Genomic DNA, 22810 nt, shown 5'->3' with positions numbered 1-22810 from the left:
ATTACTATGGGGTTTTTTCCTTATGCTGTAGAAAACAAGAAAACATCATCAAAATGTCTGGAGTAACATGTCACAGCTTCTCAGAGTCCGGAGGTGCAGTATTTGATACTTGGTTTTTATGTGCTGGTGGCAGGTGTCTATTTAGCTGCTGAGCTATCAAAGCTGTGGTACTATGTTGCTATGTTGATTTAAGTCAGAGTGATTTTACTGTCTTTGTCTAGAGCTTTAGGACAGATCTGTGGTTCTAAATTGTCTTGCGCTCCCTCCTACAACCTCTCCCCAGAGCTCTGTTTCAAAATATTGCATTCAGCACTTGCAGGATGCCTGGGGAATCGGGAGAGGATTACTCATGAATGAATGGGATCCAGATGAAGATACTGAGTTTCTGAAGTTTCTAGGCAAAGTGCCAGAATCATTACAGTTTTCAGAGGTACCCATAAGTAATTTAAGCCATTGCTTTTTGCTGCCAGAAGAATTGTCAGATGATTACTTAATGATTCTATCTTTAATTCAAATGCCCCAGTGAGCTGTTGAAAATGCCTAACACCCAATGAAAAGTACTTTGGAATGTGCAGATGTAACCCCAAAACATACTACCAAAAGCAGCTCTAAAGTAGATTAAGGCTGGTGGAATGTATATAGGTGAGTTGTACTGGAGATCATGTAACAAAAACTTAGGAAAACCCCATAATTTCCCATTGTTAGGACAGAGATATATATTTAGGACGCTTGTCACAAAGAATGAAGCAGCAAAAGATGCACACTGATTGGAGGAAGGAGTCTTTTTTGGTCTGCTTTATTATGAATTACTTAAATGATGAAACAGCCAAGCTGTAGGGAGTTTAGAGATGAAATTCACCAAGTCATTCTCAGGAGAAGCCAGCAGTGAGAGATTAAAACAAAGTTTATGAAAAAGTCCTGCCTTGGAAAAAATCTATATTTTCCAGTTTGGCCTATTTTTTGTGTATTAAATAGGATTAATATTTAATAGTTGGGAAAGCCAATTCAACAGAAGTGTTTGAGAAAAAAGCACTTGTGCAAATGGGGATTTGTACACCTTGCTCCCTAAGATAAACACCTGCCCGCTACAAAGCATTTCTTTGGGCAAGGCAGGCAGAGAAAGGAGTTTAATTATAAGGTGGAGACTGTGTTGTAAGAAATAGGTAGTAACATGCTTACCGCCACTTGAAAGTAGCCTGGTGAGGGAGCTTGTAAGTGATATGCTCAGAGGAATAGTGAAGCAGATGAAGGAGCTGCCCTGCTTTGGATCATCACAGTATGGACAAACACAAGTGAGCCTTCCTGCGAGCCATGAGCTGGGAAGCAGTGCTATGAGAGATTCCTGGGAGAGGATGAATGGAGTGCTTTTTGGAAAAAGCATGTAAGTGACAGAAATTGTATGTACTCAGCAGACACTGTAACTGAGCATTTCCTCATTAATGGCTACGTTCTTTGTTGTAGAAAATCTGCAGGATAATTTATTTTTAAGTAATGAAAGAACTATAATCATGCAATAGTTTATAATAAAGCTTTGGAAGTTAAGCAGACACAAACTGCAGTAACATGGTTGAGTATAGCCCTATGGTTTTGCACCTTGAATGTATTGTTCTTCTAAAATTAGGCATCATATTAATCTCAATTTATCTGATAATACATATTATGAATACAGTATCTTCAACAGTGAACATTTCCCATACATAAAACTAGTTTATTTTCTAAAATTCTAATAAACCCTGTAGAGAGCCAACTGGTGAAAACTAACATTGACAAAGCTACATGAGTTGAATGCTAGTGATAAGAAACAGTAATACAAAAAAAAGAACATTTATCTTTTTTTATTTGCTGCTATACATGATCTGTTTAATGAATAGCTTCCCCTTAAATCTCATGAACAGTGTTCATATTCTATTGGTGTAATTTGTGATCTTAGAAATCACTCTGCAGAACTGAGGCCAAAATATAATGAACCCTACGACATAAAGTTCATAGTTTTTAAATTTGAGAGAAAATATTCTAACCTAATTATACAGGACAATCTGTATTCTGTGAGTTTTTCTGTAAAGTGAGAATTTCTGTAAACATATTCTCCGTAGAAATCATCGGTACATTATTATATTAAACACTGACTTCATAGATTCTTGTCAGTTTTATTCTTTGTATTTTCACAAGATTTTACTAACAGGAGAGAATTTAGGGGACAGCAGATATCTGACTATATTTGGCCTAGAATATGCGTTACCGGAGAAGGAAGCATAGAGCCTATGGAAGGAAAAGGCCAATTCCAAAGTCCCTTAAAACTAAAAAATTATGGACATTAGTATCACAGCAAGTAGTGCTGTTAGTCAGACACTCGTATCATGATGGTAACAGAAAAAACAGCTTTTGTAATGTTTAACTTCAGCAAAAAAGCACTACCATTTCATAGCGATAAAAGTGGAGAGATTTAGCTGTTACATTTTGTTTCTGTAATTACAATAAGAAGTTGTACTGTATTCATTGGTTTCCACCCAGTACACTTAGTTAAAGAAAATATTTTCAATTTCAATACACTTAGTTAAAGAAAGAAAATAAAGAAATTGCTGTGCTAGCAAGTTCAGATTGGATGCTTTGCTTCTGGTGGTTCATCACCAGGAGCAAGGACTGTCAGTTACATCAGTCACTATTTTACTATTATAATACCAGTTGCACATGCGTTACTGCCACTGGTTTGCAAAGATTAATCTCACTAGAGCTCACTACAATCTTGGAAACAAGGAAGGAAAGGAAACCTTCCCTTTGTTGATCCAATATAGAGAATATTCAAATTCTTTTGTTTCAGGTTGTTGGCCTGATGGGTGAGAGCAGCCTCAGCATGCTGTAACATCTGACTGGCACAGAGGAGTGGGGGTCGCTGGACTCACGTTGTGCTCCATTAGGGTTTGCCTCAAACCTCTGGATAAGGCAGTTGGCCTAAGCATGCTGTCCCTCCAGTGGGGTGGGGTGGGGGTCTGTGTGCATTGAATGCAGGCAGCAGGTGAGGCCATCGATCCAAGGATAGAATAGTAGCTTGAAATTAAATCCCAAATTATATCAGGAAATACTGTCATTCCAAACCCACTCCTGCTAATGGAGTTATATAGGAGTATGCTTTGTTTAGTTCTAGCTGGTCAACGTTGTGCTACGTGCACTCAGGTTGTTTTAATTGGCTTGCTAAAGTGACCTCTACTGTCAAATCCTCTGTGTGTGCTTTGTAGAGGTTTTTACATATTATGGATTACCTTTTGGAATCATAAACTTTTTTCTCTTAACTCGGAAATTGGATGTAGAAAATCCAGTTTTAAACTGGTAGTTGGATTTTGGAACATGCTGTCCTTGCACCAATAACGTTAAATAATTTATGCAGAATTGCAGCCTTATCAACAAATTTAACAGCCAAAGTTCAGATTTCCAAAGCATTTTGGTTTTGCTGGGGCATCTCACCACCAAATTGTAGTTCTGCAGTGCTTTCTCGTTGCTGCAGTATGCTTGGTAAGCTCCTGATCAGGCAGTCCCACTGAATTCTTCTTGATTCAGTCTTACTTGAGCAATTCTAGATAATGTAACCGTTCTTGGATCTTTACTTCTTTTTTAGAGGAATGACTCCTAACAGAAGCTAAAAGTAACAACATTAAAAACATGGTTTTTCAGTCAGAAAGGTTGGTTCTGAATGTACTCATAAATTGTTGGTGGAAGAGGAAATTTCTTAATTGTATTTTCAGGGCAAAAAAATCCAACTTTCAAATTGGCTACTTGATCCATAGAGGCAGGTATCAACTGCTTTGCGTGTGGCATCAACACTCCTGAGATATTAGGTGCATAGAGCTCCTCATACAATGGTTGCATGTTGAAGCATTACCAGAGCAAGTCCAGAAGTTCAGACTTGTAGGCTGATTATTTTTCTATTAAGGGAACATAATTTAAACTGAACAAGTATCCTATAACAGTGGGATGAGAATAAAGCAAGCTAAAGAGATTTTTATCCGGGAAAAGTCATTAATGATGATCATTAAAAGTTTTTGGAGCAGCCTCAAAGGAGGCTTTTCTGATATATTGCTAATGAGATTGTTTTCTTCTGAGGGCTTTTTTGCTATTCGTTTTTGCCAAGAGTAATGTTTGGTTATCTTTTGGCTAAGACTTGGTTTTATTTGCTTTGTAAAAGAATAAAAAATTAAAAAGCTTTAGTATTCAAAAGATACTTAAAGGAAAAGATTGCACTGGATTTCTAAATATCAAATGTAGTTTTTCTTTAAAATAGGAAAAAAATTCAAGAACTGTCAAGTGTTTTGAGATGTAAGCCAAACACATGTTTTTCAGTTATTTATATGGTCTATTTTTATTCCCAAATAAGTCTTCCTGGTCTGTCAGTCTGTCCTTGCAATCCCACTTCATGAAGTCACCATTTTCCCATGCATCAAACACAGGTTTATATTTCAACATGCAATATAATCCCCTTCTATATTTAAATTACTCAGTTCCTCAACAACATCCACCTTCTCCAAGCCCGTGACTGTTCCCAGCGCCTGACTCCTGCTTACCGGGCAGGCGCTGCCATGTTGTGTCCTGTGATGCCGTTAACAAGAGAGGAAGGTCCTCGCAGGCAAGGTGGGCGATGGCTCCTCGTTCTCCTGCAGTTGCTTTTGTGACCGGCTCCTCTGCTCGGGGACACGGAGATCTGCTGCGTGGTAGTGGCAAGGGGGCAGATGGACTGCGGTTGTCACTGCCGATGGGTGAATAGTTACCAGATCTGCTAAACTCTTGTGAAAGGGAGCCAGCTTGGTTAAGGCTTTCTTGGAGTATGATTTCGTTGTGAATAACAGTAAAATTCTAGGAGTGTCCCACATACAGGTATTCTACAAAATCTAGTTGTGAATATGAGATAGGAAATAATATCTGATGTATTGTTTGGTCCTACTGTGTGCTCCCCGACACCGCTGTCTAAAAACCCTGCTTTTGAAGTTCTTTATTATTTATTTGAAAGGTGGGAAGGGCATTGCTTGGACTTACATTTTGAGTTAATTTATTCCACTGTGGAGGGTAAGGACTTCCTGAGCTGCACTCAGGACTCTTCTGCTGTACCTGTTGAGAAGGAATGAAGGCAATCCAAACTTGTTCATGGCCCCTGAAGGCTGCTGGTTCCTACCCCTTGCTCTCCTGAAGTCAGCTAAACTAGAAAATCTGCATGCTGCTATTCATTAATAATCTGCAGTGCATTGCTTTATGCATTTAGTCATTTCTAAATGCTTACTTATTGTTTAGAAGTTTTGCTCATATAATCTGTTGCAGTCTGTTACTTTACAGATTTTCTGGTCTGGAATTGCTATTAATCTGTGCTTTAAACTTTGGTTAATTTAAAGCCAAGAAAGGTTAATTTTATCCATGTGATAATGATAATTTGGTGCTTTGGTGATGTTTTGAGACACTCTACTATTAGGAACTAAATCTCTTTCTGTTCCTAGCCTTAAAAAAATAAAAAGCACAAACAAAACAAAAAAAAAATCCTAACCTCAGAGCTTCAACAGTATCAACAGTGACAAGGCATTGTGATATTAGTGGCAGTACGATCAAGGCTAAGATGGATAATTCATTCTTCATCCTTGCATGGTTCATGGCCTCTCTGTTGAGATTCAAAATTAGTGTCTCCATCTGGTATGTTCCGTGATGTTGAAACCAAAAGTCCACTGTATGAAAGAGGAATGCCATCCTTAAGAGTGCAGGCATATCCATGTTTAACCTGATTGTGGTGGAGTTCGCAACAAAGAGGCAAAATGGGTTTTGTTGCTCTGAGCTTTCTGTTTTTTCTTCTTTGTATTTCTAAGTGCTTGCAAGTTGTGTTTTCCTTTTCCCTTGGATACATTGTATGTTGGTTGTAGTGGACCCTACTGGCACTCCTGGATAACTTTTTAATAGGTATATCTTGTTTTAGAACCTTTCCAGATGCACAGACTGTCTGCAGAGACTGGCTTCCTCGTTTGGAGGTGACCCAAGATGAAGGCATAGAGCCAACAGGTAAGTATGTAAAAAATGATCCTTGGAAATTTAAGCTCTCTTCAGAATTTTTTAATGTAATTTTTGTGTCTGTTCTATCAAACTATGACTGACATTTTTTCAGGGCTGGTATAAGGAGAGACAGCAAAAAATGAAGTTGAACTGAAGTAAATAAGGGCAACTGAAAAGTTTTCAGGAGCTTTCTGTAAACTTGCATAAATTTAATCGTTTCTCTTGGGTTTTGTAGACAATTAGTAGATAGAAGTAAAAAAACAGCCTGATCCCATGGAAAATCATATCCATTCTTGTGTTACCTTTGGCATCGCAGCCTACTTACCGGCTGTCAGCTATTGAGGTTTTGGCGTACTGTGTAATGACTGGGGCTGTAAAGGAATATCTGTACTGTGGTCAGTTCTTGGTTGTGTTGTAGCAATGCATGCTACTGTCATTTTAAACCGATTGCGGGGGTAAGTTAACCTAGTCGTGCTACTGTGTGGCTTAAAGGAGGCTTATGAGCAGAACTTTCTGAGGTTCTTTGGGAGGTTTGCAGCCCTGAAGGAGCTCCCTGTTGCCTTGGTGAGGCTGCCACTGGTGTCTAAATTTGCTCATTTAAACAGGGAATATTTGTTCTATGAGACAATTAGAGCAATAACTGCAAGTGTTTTTTACGAAAAAAGCAGATCTATGTAGGAATCTCACATGCAGACTTCATACATATGTCTAAATGTATACCTGTATGCATATATATTTATTTTTAAAAAGGCAGTTCTTTGGTACAGAATGGGTTTCTTTCCAAGAATTGAACTGCTAGCCATTGCTTTTTGGTTTTCAATAAGCAGCAAATACATTTGGATGGATAAGATTATTAACTTCTGTTTTCCAATTTTCAGGGTATTTTATTGAACTATTTGAGACATACATTGTATACGTAGATTATTGCTGAGACTGTGGTTCTGCTTGTGTGCTGGTGAAGGCTCTGACCTATTTTTCTAAGAATTTATCTGGGACGCTGGTTCCTGCTGTCAGCTGTCTGCTCGGCTTTTCTCCCAGAGGTTGCTGCTGGCCACAGTTCAGAGCGGCTGCGAGCCACAGTGCTCAGGAGGGACCCCACATGCCTACAGCCACTCCTGCAGTACCCACAGCCTCTGGAAGAAAGGTGAGGTGAACAGCTGAGGGCAGAAGCCATTCCAGCTGTTCCATCATAATTTTCGTACAAACACAACTCACCCCCCATCCATTTTAATTAAGCAGTTCCTTTGTTTGTATTTAGATATGTTTCTAGGTTGATGAATCAGAAGCCTACAATTTAAGTTAGCCTTTGTCTTTTATTTGGCTTCAAGAATCTGTGGCATTACTTGTTATCCATTTAAATGAGAAGCAGTGTTTGACTTGGAAATATCACACAGCTATGCAGATGCTGACTGCTAAAGTGAGGACTGTGTCAAAAACTTCTCCCAAAAAATCTTTTGGGAGAAGGAAGCTCGGTGTCTAGTTGTGGTGGGTCTGCTTTGTATATCAAGAGAGGAGGAGGAGATTCTGATGTTTTCTAGTTGTGCAGAACTGTCTTTCTCTCTTTATAATTGATATGTTCTGCAACCTCAGAAGTAAATTTGTCTAATGAGGACCACAGATTGTTCTGGAATTTTTTCCCCATTCTTTCCTACAGATGTATAGAGGCTCATTCCTCTGGAAGCAGGCCACAATTTGGTTCTTCTAATGTATATTCAAATCCAGAGTAACCTTACTGTTGGAAGCAAACATTATATTGGCTTAAAACAGGGGTAAGGTTAAAGAGAACTAATTCATGCTGGTTTTATACTGATGGAATCACAAAATAATTTATGTTGGAGAAGACCACTGGAGGCCAATTAGTCCAGCTTTCTGCTCATAGGAGGGCTCACCTGAGTTTTGAAAACCTGCAAAGATGGAGATTCCACAGCCTTTCAGTCCCTCTTCTTAGGCTGTCACCTGCATTGTGAAATTATTTTTCTTTATCCAGCAAGAGTTTTCATGGCTGCAGCTCATGTCCTTTGTTTCTTGTTCTTCTGCTGTGTGTCTCTGAGAAGAATCTGGTTTCATTATAGCACCCCGCTCAGCCTGTGGCAGACTGCAGTTAGATTCAGTCTTTATTTTCTCCAGATTGAAGAAACCTGGCTCCTTTAGGGACTTCTCATACATGGTACACTCCAGGCCCCTGACCATCTGGGAGTTCCTTGTCTGGGCTTGCTTTGATTTGTCAGGATCTGTCTTGTACTGGGGCTTCCAAAGCTGCACAGTGCTGCAGGTGTACCCTCATGAGTACTCAGTATGCAGAAACAATCACTTTCCTTGATCTGCCAGCTATAATCTTGCTAATGCAGCCCGGGTTGTAGTTAACCTTTATCTCCACTGACTTGCATTCATCTTGTCCACCGGGAACCACAGGGGAGTTTCTGCTGAGCCAGCTGGCATCCAGTCTGTGCTGTTGCAGGGGGTTAGTCCTATGCCAAGTGCAAGACTTACATTCACCCTTGTCGAGCTTGGAGGTGTATGTCAGCCCATTCTTCCAGTTTGTCAATGTCCATCTGAACAGCAGCCCTGCCTTTTGGTGTGTTGGCTGATTCCCCAAGTTTGGTGTCCTCTTTGAAGCTGGTGAGGGTGCATTCTGTTGTCCAAGACAATAATGCTGTCATTAAACAGTGTCGTTCTCAGGACTAACCCCTGAGGAATGTCACTTGTAATTGACTGCAAGCTGGACTTAGAAATGTTGACCACTGTTCTCGAAGACTAATTGTCCTGCCAATTTTTTATCCACCTGTAACTCCAACTCCATCCAGTCTAAACCTTGCAAAAATGCCAGGGGAGACCTTGTTAAAGAGCTTCTTAAAGGTGAAGTAAACAACATGCCACTGCTCTCCCCATCTCGGAGCCAGTCATTTCATCACGGAAGGCAGTTGGGTTGGATTTACCAAGGCTGAATCAAGTCTGGCCATTCTGGCTGGTCTCAGTCACCATTATATAGCTCAACATGATTTCTAGGAGAGTTTGTTCTGTTTGTTGGAGAGTTTGCCTTTCCATAGACTGTGGTGAGCCTGGCCTTTTGTTATTTGAATCCTCTTTTCTTCCCCTTTTTGAAGACAGGTGTGACATTTGCCCTTTTCCTATCATGGGGACTTGCCATATTGCCATGCTTTTTCAAAGACTCTGGAGAGCAGCAATGACTCTGGCCTGGTCCCTCAGGGTATACTGAAGTGTCCCATCTGGGCCCATTGACATTTTTGTATGTGTCCAGTTTGCCTAAGCGGTCCCTACCTCAATCTTCCTCTAATGTTGTAGGTCAAACTTCTCACCTGCCACTAAGCAGAGAAACCCAGGAAGCTGATCTTGTCAGTAAAGACTGAGGTGAAGAAGGCATTGAGTATGTCGACCCTTCCATGTCTTACATCAGTAAGTTGCCCATGAGATCCCTGGCTCTCCTTTTGGCTGCCAGCGTACCTGTAGAAGCCCTTCTTGTGGCTCTTCATATCACTCACCAATTTCAGTTCCAACTGAGTGTTGACTTTCCATTTCTGCGTGCCTGGGCAACGTTTCTGTAGTGATGTTTCCTCCTGATTGCACCCTCCACATGCTTCCATTTGGGTGCCTCGTAATCAGTTTCAGAAGCGTCAGTATTATTATGAAGCTTATTTTGTACTCATCCTGATGTACCACTCCCTCTGCGTCAGCTTCTAGAGCCATTCTTTGGAGGATATCTCTTACCCGCAGTGGTAGTAGTTTATTGATGTGAAGAGCAGTATATTTTATTGCAATTCATTAATGTTCCTTTTTCCTCCAACAAGTTTCCATTAACTGAAATATTTGTGTGTGTTTTGGCTGATTTAAAAATATTTCCACTACTCATTCAGTCTTTTCTGTCTGAGAGTTTAAAGTTACATGTTTGTGGTGGAAAAGTGGCAATAGAGCAGAAAACCCTTCTCTTCCCTAGCTGTGGTAAGGCAAGCAACAGGAAGCTGGTTTCTATTTTTTTTTTCTTTTTAAAGAATCGCTATGTATGTCTTCTGGCTGATACTTCAGGTTCACTTGAAATCCAGTTCTCTGCTTCTCTTTAATCTGTTCATTGGCACAAGGGGAAGCTTGACACAGATGCCAAGCTCTCAGACTCCAACCTGTGTGTACTCAACTCTACCTTTTACTAAAAAGAAGTTAAGCTTTTGGGGCCACAGACATCTTGAAGAAAACTAAAAAATAGTAGGTGAGAGGAGGAATGATGTCTTTGTGTTGTCAGCAGAATGTGATGGCATCATGGCAGTGGAATCTGGGATGATGACTGTCAGGCAGAAACGCCTCCAGCGAAGGCCAGAATACCTTCTCTCATCATTAGAGCAGAGTGATGTTTTGCAGGAACTGGCATATAATCAAGATTCTGTTTTGCGAGTTAAATCTGAATCACTTTCCAGCAGAAGTTAAATTACTGCTTTTGCTCCTGCTTCCCAGGGCACATCTGAAACAGAACAAGGTCTTAAAATAAAAAGATTAGTCAGGATGAGTTTGGTACAATGCTCTGGGTGATGCTCTGTTTGTGTTTAGAAAGGAATGTACTCTGAATAATTAGAAAAGAAAAGGTGGGCACCTGAAGGAGATAAGGAGACCATCAAGTCAGGAAATCGTTGAGCAAAGAAAATTGAAAGGTCTGCTCCACCTAGATCCCACCTATTGTGAACGGAATGATTAGGTGTCAAAATCAAATGAGTATGCATGTAAAGATGTTGTAACCTCTCGTGAAAACTGTGTAAAATACCTAACTTTTCACTGAAATCTTTGGAGTTAGTTTGTCCGGTGCAAACCGGCTAGCTCCCTAATGTTGCACGAAATAAATACCTTTGCTGCTTAAAGACAAAATTCATCTCTGAGCAGTTACTCTGTGCCGTTTTGGTATCACATCTGTGGAATACCACTTAGAGTTGCTCAGGTCGTGTGGTAGGGCCATTCCACAGCCCACCTGCTTACCTGTCTGAAAGGTGACCTTGGTTCTTTTGCATTTTATCGGCTCCGGGAGTTGTTCTTCCATAAACATCAGGATTCATTTACATTCCCAAATTCCATTCTGGCAGTCACCAGGATATTTGCAGGTCAGATAGTGAAGAGAGAGGAGGTTTCATTCATATATTAGCTTTAAACTGTAGGATTAGTGTTTTTTCCTCCTTTTATTTTTTTTTAAACTAGTACACAGTCTCCTTCATTCATCCCAGAGGTCCAGCAATTTCAGCCAGCTGGATTATTCATGGAGAGAAAAAAAACAGAAGGACTCGCACTTACTTTGTCTGTTTAAAGTAATTTTTGATATCTGGGCTGGGACAGCCAGCCTGTACTATGCCACAACTGTTCAGTCATACATAGCGGAAAGGAATAACAATTGGCTAATAAAAATACAAAAATTGTAATGTGTTTATGTTGTATGTTATTTCAGACTTGGTAGAAAATAATTAAATAACAAATGTGCTTTTATAAATCAGTATTCACGAGTAAATGGTTCACAAGTCTAGGATTATATTGTAAAAAAACTGGAAACTCTCCAGGTGTTTAAGTGGTAAACAAAGCTTTTAACTATTTTTCTCTTCTCCTGTAAAGTTTCTTGTTGAAAAACTAGACTTTAGTGGAAAAACTGTACACCTAAAATACAAAATATTTAGAACAGCTGTGCTTAGAGCAGTTCCTAAGACAAACTGCAGTACCGTCACCCTGTTACATACTGTATGTTATGAGACTACTCTGTGCCATCTTGTCCTTCAGCAGCAAAAACAGTGAATCATGGAAAATTTAATCTGATCAGGGAATTTGGCCTTGGAGAGAATGACACGGAGGGGGAACACTTGAAGAGGCTCAAACAGTGACAGTCAAGACTACCTATCTCAATGAAATCTCTGCCGTTTCTTGTTCTATCTGACAAAATAGTCTTACTCAGGAGCAAATCTTTTCTCACCATCTCTGACCTTCATCATATGAAGGACACGAGCCAAGATCACATAGTAGTGAATGAAAAAAGCATTTTGGGTACAAAGAATAATGCAGGTGATAGGAGTTACTGGAAGAAAGAGGGAAGCAACAAATATTCCTGTTTGTTTGCAGTGGCATTGAGTACTTTGAGCTGGAATGCTGTTTTAGTTTTTTTCTTATGCTCTCTGTAAACTTACAGGTGTATAATGTACCAATGCTAATCGTGTATTTAAAGGATCTCTATTGCGATTTCCATTTTGGTTTCAGGTGCTAGAGTTAATTTCCAGCCTGGACATTGCAGTTTGACTTTCAGATGCTAGTGAGGCACAGCTCGCTGTTTTGCTTTTCCCAAAGTTTATAATCTATTCATTCAGTATTTAGCAAGCCATTCCTCCCCAGGCTCTGCCGGAGAAGGATGAGCTCTGCTCAAAATCCCTCCGCAAACTGACAGCAGAGTATGTTCATGTTGTGCCGTTTTTACGAATTCTATAGGACAGAATAATTAGATCTTCAGGGTTATTTGGTTTATTCAGATTTGGAAACTGGTTTTAGATTTAAGTTCTACCTGCAAATAAATGCAAGAATAGACATTGAATGGTCATTCAAGTTGATAGTCCTTTGCAGTATATATTGTGTATTATTAAAGTGATTTACTGAGTCTCCGTGAAACTGATTCTGTTCTTAGTCTTTGTCAAAGATGCCTTTTTGACACCAGAAAGAACTGTATAAGGAAAAGCAAAAGTTTCAAAGTACCTTTTTGGTTTCTGTGTATAGATAATGCAATGATTTGATTGATTTTCACTCTGTAGAAGCTATTCTGTTATCTATTGTACATCTGCAGTGAAAAGGTAGTAATTATGCAACTTCTGTAATGTTGTAGAAATGTTGCTAATTTTCAGTTCCTGTGAAGACAGATACTATTTGTTCAAGAGCGTTTTTAATAATAAATGGAAAAGAATGTATTTTAGCTCTTTATGGTATGATTTTGTTTTGAACAGAGCAGTCACCCACCTGTGCCCAGTCACACCTGCAATCCCTGCCAGCCTCGTTGGTTTAGAAGCCAGAACATGACACAGAGTTTTTCATCTGGGCTTTGGTGTGTCACTGCAGAAAATAAGCATTTCGATTAATGCCAGCTTCTCTCAGAGCCCTTATCGCTCGCTCATCCTTTCCACACCAGGGTTGGGGTTAAGTGCAGAAACACTTACTCATAACAGATTTGTTTACACTTCGATAAAGGCTGTTTATTACCTAGAATCTGTTATAGATACTTATTTTCTAAACTGTCTGGATTTGATGCCCTTCCTCCAGTGACCGAAGCAAAGCTCCACACCTGTGTTTTGAAAATCATTATATGCAATTTACATACGAGAAGATGAAGGCACAAGGAGATAAAGCAGCTTTATTTGTATTTATTGCTGTCATTATTACTTTGTTTGTCAAGAGAACAAATGCAAGACTGTGAGTCAGGATGGTGAATGGAACATAATGTGAGCCAGGGCCATTAATCCTGGATGGAAACACATCACAGCCTGGCTGCTCAGTTCACTTTCTGTACCAGGGGTTTTATCTCCTTACCTGGGAGGGGATAAAAAGGTGAATTTCCACCCCCCCACCCCCCAAATACTCTGCACATGCTAGGAAATAGCATGGGGCAGTGAAATCTTCAGAAATAGTTTCACGGAGTACTGGCAGCAGAATAGGCTTGTTTTGGTGTTTCTTCATTTACCAGCTGACTGTGCATGAGCTATTCTGCACTGCTAAGGAATGAATTTTTTTTTGCTACAAGAGAAAGTTGAGTTTGGCTTTTTTCTTTATGTACACTTGTGAGCTTACAATAGCTGGCCATGCCTCTGGTTCTCTGTGCAGATTGTAGACGTGAGCTGAGTGAGGCTGCAAGCGTGTTCTGAAGCGCGCATGTGGATCCAGCGCTGGCTGATGAGTTCCTGCATTGCCAGAAATGCTCAGAGGTAGTTTGGGGGCCCACTATGAAGTACCTAGAGGAATAGCATTTGAGAGGGATGTGAAATGTGTTGTATTTTGAGCACTCCAGAACTGTTCTTTTCAGCCACTGAGGTACCAGGAAACAGTATAGATACTAGCTGAGCTTTCTATACAGGTTTTGCTTTCCGTAGGTGTAGTAAAAACAATTGTGATTATTAACTTGTATCAGAAACTTCAAAAAGTTGTATTTTCTGACAAAATTTCTGACAAACCTAAGGTCTTTGATGTGAATTTTTCCACGAGCTCTCTATAGAATATATATCTTTTTTAAGTTTATGGTAAAAATACTTCTAAATTTATGAAAGTAAATCTAAGGCAAAAATGTCCTTAAAATGTTCTTGTACTATTTGGTTCAGAAGTATGGGAACTGACTTGTTGGCTGGGGAGTCATGGGTATCTTTTTGTCTTCCTTGTGGGAATTCATCTAAATTTTGCCAACTTACTAACGCCTACATTCTCTAAGGAGTGTATTTATACTCAGCCTGCTTCTTGCTGGGTTTGCAAGGGCCAAGTAGAGTCTCTGAGCGTCATTCCTTGTGAATGCCAGGGACTGCTCCAGCCTTTGGCACCAGCCGTGAGAGCCAGGTGATGGTAGTGGTTCCTCTGTGCCTGTGTCCTGTCAAGGAAGGGGAGGAAAAATACAGGGCTAAAAAAGTGGGTGACAGAAACAGAGGGTGAGGAAGGCAAGAGCAGAAGAAGGTGAAAGATGATGTGGAAATAGGGCAGGACAGGAGTGAAGTGGATGTACGTACTAGACACAGGGCAGATGACCAAGCAAAAAACCTGTGCGGAGTAGTGGGGAACAGAGGCAGGATGAAGGAGAATAGCTGAAGGGGAAGGAGGGAGGAAAGAGCTGCAAACAAAAGGAGCTTGAGTGCTGAACAGGGGTGGAAGTTTCGGATCTTTCAGATCTCTGTAGCCTTCTGATTCACCAGCTCCTCCTGCTCACTGCTCAAGGGCAGTGGGTTGTGCAGGGCTGAGTGTGGGCTAACAGAATCTGCTGGGATTGGTGGTGTGCCTGTAACACACAGATCAGCATCATTCTGTATGATGGCATTTTATTCAAAATGCACAAAGAAGCGTAAGAAATAAAGATTTCCCTTTCTGCATGGCATATTTGGTGGTAGTTATAAAATGGTAAAGCCCTCCTCTCAAAGGGTGGGAAGTGCCAGAGTTGTGCTTGGTCCTGCATCTTTATCAATCCCCTTGTCTCGGTACAGTCACACAGTGTTTTTCCAACGACAGAATTCCTTGATGATAATGCTTTCCTTCCCAGAGTCTCTGTGGACTTCCTTTGCTGACGGCAGAGTCAGGCTGCGAATAGATAACTCATGTCCACAGACTCCCATAACAGTTCATCAGATGTTCAAGGAGAGTCTAGAAAAATATGGATCTCTTAATGCTTTGGCCAGCAAAAAAGATGGAAAATGGGAGAAGATAACTTTTTCAGAGTATTACTGCCTCTCCAGGAAAGCAGCCAAGAGCTTCTTGAAGGTAGGTACAGGAAACAAAATCAGTTCCTTTTTTTTTTCTTTGTTTCCTTAAAAAATCCCAAAACAAAACAATAAATAAATAAACCACCCACCAAAACCAATATAAAAGGCTTTTCCCAATTAATTGAAGGTCAGTAGTCACATTCTTTATTGAAATGACAACAATGAAAATTGGTTTTGGTCGAAGAGATAACACTGCTGTCAAGTGAACTTGGCTGCAAGTGAGGAGCTGCTGTGTTGCACTGTCTCGAAGGGGCATGAGTACAAAGATCAGTATAAGGCCTGAAGATTAAAAAAAAAAACAAAAACAGGTGAAAGCTGCACTGAATTTGGCAAGATAAGGACAGATTTTGAAACAGACGAAATAAAGGGTAAGATTAGTACTCACGCTTTTGTTCATATTGAAACGTTTTGGGCCCTTCAGGGCAGCAGAGCTCAGCCCGACTACAGCAGGTAGTGGAAAGTTTGCATCACGTGAATTGCTGATAAATACTGGGTTTGCCTGGATACCAACACAGAGATGTGCATGGACATGTCTTGGCAATACTGAAATAAGAAGTATATCAAAACTTCCCATGCTTTATATTGTGTCTATGTTTAATACTGTATGGTTTTCTCCAATGTGCCTATATCATACAACCTTATGCTTATTTTTTAAGCTTGGTCTAGAACGATTTCACAGCGTATCAATCCTTGGATTTAATTCTCCAGAATGGTTCATCTCAGCTGTTGGAGCTGTTTTTGCTGGGTAAGACTTTTTGACTTGATTTTGTGAGGGATTTGGGATTTCTGTTTTGCTAGGTCTGGAAATGTAGCAAATCAGTATTTGTTGTCTTGTCTTGGAAGTTGTGCTGCAGCTGATCAGCATGTTCACCAACCTGCTGGAGTCTCATAGCTTTCAGTATGTCTGAGATAGTCCAGACACTTAGAAATCGAGCCTGTTTGCTATGGACATGTGACTGTGACAGTCACACAGAAGCTTTTGTACAGTATCTTATCACTGGAAGATGTGGGAAACAGATGAGACTCCCAGTTTTATACGTTATGTTTGTCTACAGCAAGATACGTTCAAGTAGATGAAGTGACAGATAAATACTGACTGATACCTGTTTATACAATTTGGATTTTACCTCTTAAGCTGTTGCTGTGCCAGTGAAATTCAAATTGGTACCTCTGTGCAGCTTGAACAGCAGGAGGACATAAGTGGGTGTTTTACCACTTCCTGAGCTAATTCTCACATAGCCTTCAGTGCGTCAAAATGCTGACTCCTAGCCTGTGGCATCTTCTGCTGCACAGAGGTCAGAGATTAATTTTTACCGTGTGCGTATATCAGAGATATTGATGGATATTAATGTATATCTGAATACTTGAAATAAACATGGCAGCCGTGCTGCTGTTTACTTGCACATAGTCGTACTCTTTCAGCTTTCATTTAATCCTTGATTATTATTCGTTTTGATACTAAGTGCATGTATATGTGTGTGTATGTATATAAATATATGTTCTATGTGTATCTATTTCTGCAGAGGAATTGTCACAGGAATATATACAACCAGTTCTCCTGAGGCCTGCCACTACATTGCTCATGACAGCAAAACCAATATCATGGTTGTGGAAAACTGGAAACAATTGGACAAGATAATGCAGGTATAACATGGCCAAATGGTTACTGAAAAGCCAAAATTTTCCCATTTCTTGATGCTGTATAGGTCCCGAATACCATATTCACCATCTCTGTTGTGAACCCTTCCATGGGAGTGTTCCTGGTGGGAACTCTGCTGCCTGGTGTTTGGGCTGTTGGGGGCCGTGCAGCCCTGCTCCTTGCAGTGCCAGTGGCTGGCACCTTGGTGCTTCTGGTTCTCTCCAGCAGAGCTCATGGGCTGGGGCACTGCAAGCCCACCTGGAGAACCCCCCCACTCTTTATAAAGATCCTGCCTTTATAATGTCACCACCTGATTCTCTTTGGGAAAGCGCAGATCACGTATGTGGAAGAGGTTATGGTGATGCCAGTTTGGAAAGGCCTGCCATTTAAATATTAAAGATTATAGCGTCCAGAATTTCGTCTTCCCAAAGTGTCATCTTTTCCTGCTTGTAGTATTAACCATAAAGGCTGTTCAGTTTACTGCTCTTTGCTAGGCCCCTCCCAGTACAGACTGGGCCCTGTCCCAGTGTACACTGGATCCCATTGGTCCTGCCTCAGTACAAACGGGCAGCTGCAGCCCGAAACGCCTGAGCCGGTGGCAGTGGGCAGTGGCTGGAGCTGGTGGCAGTGGGCAGTGGCTGGAGCTGGTGGCAGTGGCTGGAACTGGTGGCAGCAGCTGGTGCCCTGGAGCTGGCGGGCAGCGGGCAGCGTGCGGTGGTGGGTTGGCGCTAGGCTGCCCTGCCTGGCACAGGGAGCTGGGCCCCGCCGTCCCTGTGGGTCCCTTCCTGCTCCAGGTCTCCGCTGGTGCTGGGGGTTGGTGGGAGGGGTTCCTGTGAGAGACAAGGAGTCTCTAAGGAACGGTCACAGTTCTGACAGGCCATGGCAGCTCTGAGCGGGTCCGTGCAGGTGGAAGGACCATTTGGCGGAAGGTCCCTGTTGTGTGAGTGGGGGAGGGGGCACAGCCCCGCTCCCGGGCAGGGGTCACCCTGGTGGGTGCAGGGGGCCGTGGCTGGAGATGAGTTGTTGCACTGGCACCAGCTGCAGTTGCTGAAGCAGGGGGGTGGAGTGGAGGGCCCATGGTGGAGTTTTCTGCCAAAAACATTGCACCTGCCAGAGAGAAAATGTCTGTGGGATTTTTTCACATGCACATCATATAGGTTATATATTAATTACTTTGCATTTTGTTGTTCTGTTTTTCATGTGATTTGGAGGAAGAGAGATTTTTGTAAGTATTCTGGAAAAGCACAGTCAGGAAGCCCTGCAGTGTCGTGGACTGAAAGCTGTGCTGTGCTGGCATGGACATGCAGAGAGACTGTAAATTGAGCTCAAGGGCTTTGATTAACACACATTTCTATCTAGAAAAAGACAAGACAGCTCTGGCCAGCACTGCTTAATCCAGCTGAGAGGTTTTAGAAGCTTTTGTTTTTTTCAGGAAGAACCTAAGACCGAAATAATAACATTTCAGTTGTGATCTGAACAGTATATACGTAATGGTGACCATCAAGGCCCGCTTTTGTGCTGCTGGCAGGCTGATCAAGTCCGTTCACAATGTGATTAATTCAAAGGCATGTGTGGGGCTCGGGTCCCGCAGGGGTGGGTGTGATAGATGCTGTCTGCAGCCACGCAAAGCGGAGGGCGAGCTGCCGAAAGCAGCAGCATTGCTGTCGGCCTGTAAGCCCTGCAGTCTCATGTTTTTATTTATTCTTAAAAAGTGCATATAGCTTTCTCTTTTGTTTCTTTAAGGAGGTAGGAATTTCTTCAGCAGTTTAACAAAAGGTGCTGCTGAGGGATGTGCTCCATCTGTATCAGTAACCACAGCAGTTCAGATCAGCTTCTAGCCTGACCTAGACTGTTCCTTGATGTGCCCTTTGGTGTGTCACAAGAGAGGATGCCGAGGAGCCATTTCTACTGTACTATTTTTTCCCCCATCTTTTGACTGAAAACAGGTTTTCTAGAGCAGACTCTATAGCATCTTTTTTTCCCCTCCTTCCCCCCCTCCACTCCTTGTTGAGCTAGTTGTAAGTTTAGGGGAGAATATTTGAGGGTAGAGGGAAACGGGGTTTCTTGTGACTGCCAAGCCATTACAGTTTTGGCAGTATTTTAATGGGAAAAAAACTTCATAAGATATAAGTAATAAATAATAAATTTGTTTTTAAAAATCCAACAGATCTGGAATCGCTTGCCACACTTGAAAGCCGTTGTGCTATATAAGGATTCCATTCCAGAGAGACATCCAAATTTGTATACGGTATGTGAATGCTAAAACAGAGTTATAATTCATGGGATATTATTTATTTGATGAATTTCTACTATGTGTAATCTGTAGGATGTTTACCTTGTGTTCCAGCAAGCACATTCAAAAGGTTCACCAGCTTTTTCTGTTTAACTTAAAATTAGAGCTACATTGCTTAACTGTCTGTCTTGGGTCTTCTTGGCTTTTTACTTGACCGGGTTAATGAAGCCCCTGTAGGCTTCAGGTGAGACTGTGTGCTCTCAGAACAGCTACAGTAACAGTTGTCCACTGGTGCTAGTGAAAACTGAATTGTGGTTAGTTACAGCGGATCCAAGAACATGAAAACACTTGTGCTTTTACAGATGATAATCACATTTTGTTTGCACCAAATACTTCTGGTCACAGGCAACAAGCGAAGAGAAATAACTATGGACCACATGGAGAGTTTGCTTTGTGTCACATGATAAAAATAAAGCAGAAAAAGGGACAAAGGACTGAGTGGTAGAAGTCCAGCTTTTAAGAAATGTGAGGACTTGAAGCAGAACAGATTTTTATAAACATGTTATTCCAATATATTTTGAAAATATAATTGAAACTAGTTAAGTAATAAGAATACAAAAATTAGCATTTTAAGTGGACTACAGATTGTCAGATTTTAGGCTGAAAAACTTAAACTGGGGAAAAAAATAGATATTAATGAAGATAGCAGCATATAAGTATTCTAAAATATTTGTGGGTTTTATAATCTGAGGGGTACACAAGAAAAGTCTTCTGCACTTGTTTTAATCATACCTTCTTTTGCTATGTGGCACAGCAATGTAATGTAACTCTCTAGTAATAAACAGGTACCGTTACACTGCCATACATACTGGTGTAGAGCGTGCCTTGCATCTCAGTACAACAAAAAAATTAATACAAAGAAGACCTTACTATTTATATTTCTTAGTAAGAAGAGGGAGTACTAGCAATGAATTCCAGAACACCATTCAGTTGCTGAAACCTGAATACCCGAGAACTGATACACTTGACAACACCCTGTTCAGGTGTCACGTTGGACACGTTTTCCCAATGGAGAAGGGCAGCTGTGAGGGTGTCTGACAGTTGCCATAGTTTATGTTGCTAGAGGAAAAATCAGAGGTCAAATCACCGAAGGCAGAAATGTTTGTTTATTAGGTTTGATGTAAAACAAACCACCCAAACCACATGACGTGATAAAAGGGATTTGTGTTGCAAGTTGACAGCTAACCTGTAATGAGCAGTTGCTGCAGTAAAGGCAGAGCCCTGGTTCACTGATGAGTGCATGTTTCCAGAAGGCAAATGCAAAGTCAGTAGCGTGTGTGACTGGCTTTTTGTACCTTTCATGCTCTGTGGAATGGGCACACTGTCTGTTGCGGGTCCTGTTCAGTAAACAAAGCCTAGACAACAGATGCGCAGTGATTAATGCATTCTAGTTTGAGAAGACAGCAGGGTCAGGAAAACAGGAACAACTGCTAAGTCACACACAAACAATTACATCCTTGGCACCTCCAGACTTTCCAGGAGCTCGTGAGATTGATGCAGCCACATTTTGTTGGGAAGGGATAGGCTGTGACAAAGCCTCTGTTTGCTACAGAGCTGCTTCATCTCTTTTCAGAGATGTGGTTTGTTGCAAGAAAGCATAAAACTGATGAGGGATCCTTAGGGTAGCCTTGCCACCCAAGAAGGGGAAGTCTAGGTGCCACAGAGGCTAACCATTGTAGCCTTAGTAGCCCACTGGCAATGGCAGAGGTCTGAAGGAAACGATGAACTCAAGCACATCCTCTCCTTTTTCACCTCTGCTGCCCTTTGCATCACCCCTTCGCTGCTGAGTGGCCCTAGATAGATCTCTGAGGAATCACTGAGGAGTGGAGGTGCTGCATTTTGTGTTTGAATAACACAGTTCTGTAGCACAGTGTCAATCATCTGATTCCCATGGGAAACTGACTGTTTGATTATTGGCTTTCTTAAAAAATGTTGTTATACACTGGTTTTCGATTAGCATAGAAATCAACGGTACACTCGGCAGTGTATCAGGTGCAGGCAATAGAAGTATCTGGGAGCAACCAATCTAATATAGAAGATCAGGTTCAGCATTCTGCTGGGCCAATTTGTGCAGCACAAAAGTCCAGCATCATAAAAGGTTTTGCTCATTCTAGATTGAGCCAAATTTGAATGGAAGTTGTGACCAGCATCTGTTTGCTCTGTTTGCTATAAAATAGCAGATAATTTGGGCAGACATTCACACATCTAGATAATGATGCTTTTGCAAAGAAACTTTTCATCCAGTTGCTTAGATTTATATTTGTATTTATATAGAGGACAAGGCATTGTAGATGCAATGTCACAAGTGTACTCTGACTTAAAAAAATGGTACATCCAGATTATTTTAAATGAGATTAAAAATCATTGTGATAGTGTGAGATAGTAACAGAATTTTAGCCTCTGTGACTTTTCCATAGTATCCATCTTGGCGGAGGAATAGTATTACTATTCCCTTAGACACTGAAAAGCCTCATGGCAGCACAGTTTAGGACAGCCTGTGTGCAGTTGACATGTAACGTTCTGAGCTGGCCTTGCCATATATCTAATGTGGGCGGTGGAAACTTGCTTGGGAAACACGTTCAGAGCCAGGCACTGAAGGTTCCTGCCATTTTTGAGACTGGTAAGGTACTGCATTTTTCCCACTTGTAAGGAGCATTTTCTATCCTATCTTTTCTGTTACATATTCTAGATGGAAGAGTTTCTGGAATTGGGAGATGACGTATCTGATTCTACTTTGGATGATATTATTAACTCCCAAAAGCCAAATCAATGCTGTGTACTAATATACACATCCGGAACAACTGGGAAGCCAAAAGGAGCTATGCTGAGTCATGACAATGTATGTACTTTAGGCTCTTCCTTTACCATAAAAATAGCAAAGTATGCGGAGATTTATTCCTGTGTTTTGAAATTACATGTACGTACTAGAGCCTTGAAATGCTTTTGCTTTTGCAACATGGGTAGCATACTACAAAGCAATATTCAAAACGCAGTCAGCAATTTCCAGTGAAGTATAAGCAAGGTAAAAAAATGAAACTCCATTCAAACTAGCATTTCACAAGACTGAACAGTTTGTTATTATTCACTGGTTTTCTTGAGATATAATGCATATATTCATAAAGAGAATTCATGGAGTGGCATAAGGTCTCTCAGGTGATGTCACAGTCATCTTAAAACAAGCAAATCATATACATCATCTATCAGAACAGCTTGATAGGCTGCTTTCGCAAATTTTATTAAAATGGGGGTGAATGTGTGGGTTTTTTGCTTTGGTTGGCGATATTGTATTACTAGACTTGGGTTTCTACATCTTTCACTGGAGGACAGTACAACTCTAGTGCACAGTGCTGGTACTGGAATAGCCCCACCTGCATTGCTGTGAACAGAAAATTTCCCAGTGAC

At 41.0% G+C, this 22810-nt stretch overlaps 1 protein-coding gene across 7 annotated transcripts in view; it reads left to right on the top strand.

Moving 5' to 3' along the window:
• ACSBG1 (acyl-CoA synthetase bubblegum family member 1) overlaps positions 1–22810 on the top strand; it is a 38374-nt gene that overhangs the window by 3142 nt on the left and 12422 nt on the right. For 5 of the 7 annotated variants that reach the window (XM_040600900.1, XM_040600898.1, XM_040600903.1 and 2 more), the window contains exons 2-7: positions 5942–6024; positions 15257–15474; positions 16133–16221; positions 17000–17120; positions 19283–19363; positions 22098–22247. In XM_040600900.1, coding sequence (XP_040456834.1) covers positions 5942–6024; positions 15257–15474; positions 16133–16221; positions 17000–17120; positions 19283–19363; positions 22098–22247 — 742 coding nt within the window. Of the gene's footprint in view, positions 1–5941; positions 6025–13451; positions 13573–13866; positions 13947–15256; positions 15475–16132; positions 16222–16999; positions 17121–19282; positions 19364–22097; positions 22248–22810 lie in introns of those variants that run through there. The other 2 variants (XM_040600905.1, XM_040600901.1) reach the window with 2 other exon arrangements.

This window comes from Falco naumanni, chromosome 7, assembly GCF_017639655.2.
Source record: "Falco naumanni isolate bFalNau1 chromosome 7, bFalNau1.pat, whole genome shotgun sequence".
Classification (NCBI taxonomy): domain Eukaryota; kingdom Metazoa; phylum Chordata; class Aves; order Falconiformes; family Falconidae; genus Falco; species Falco naumanni.
Note: the sequence above shows the minus strand (reverse complement) of the source record. Positions and strands in the feature narration are given on the sequence as shown.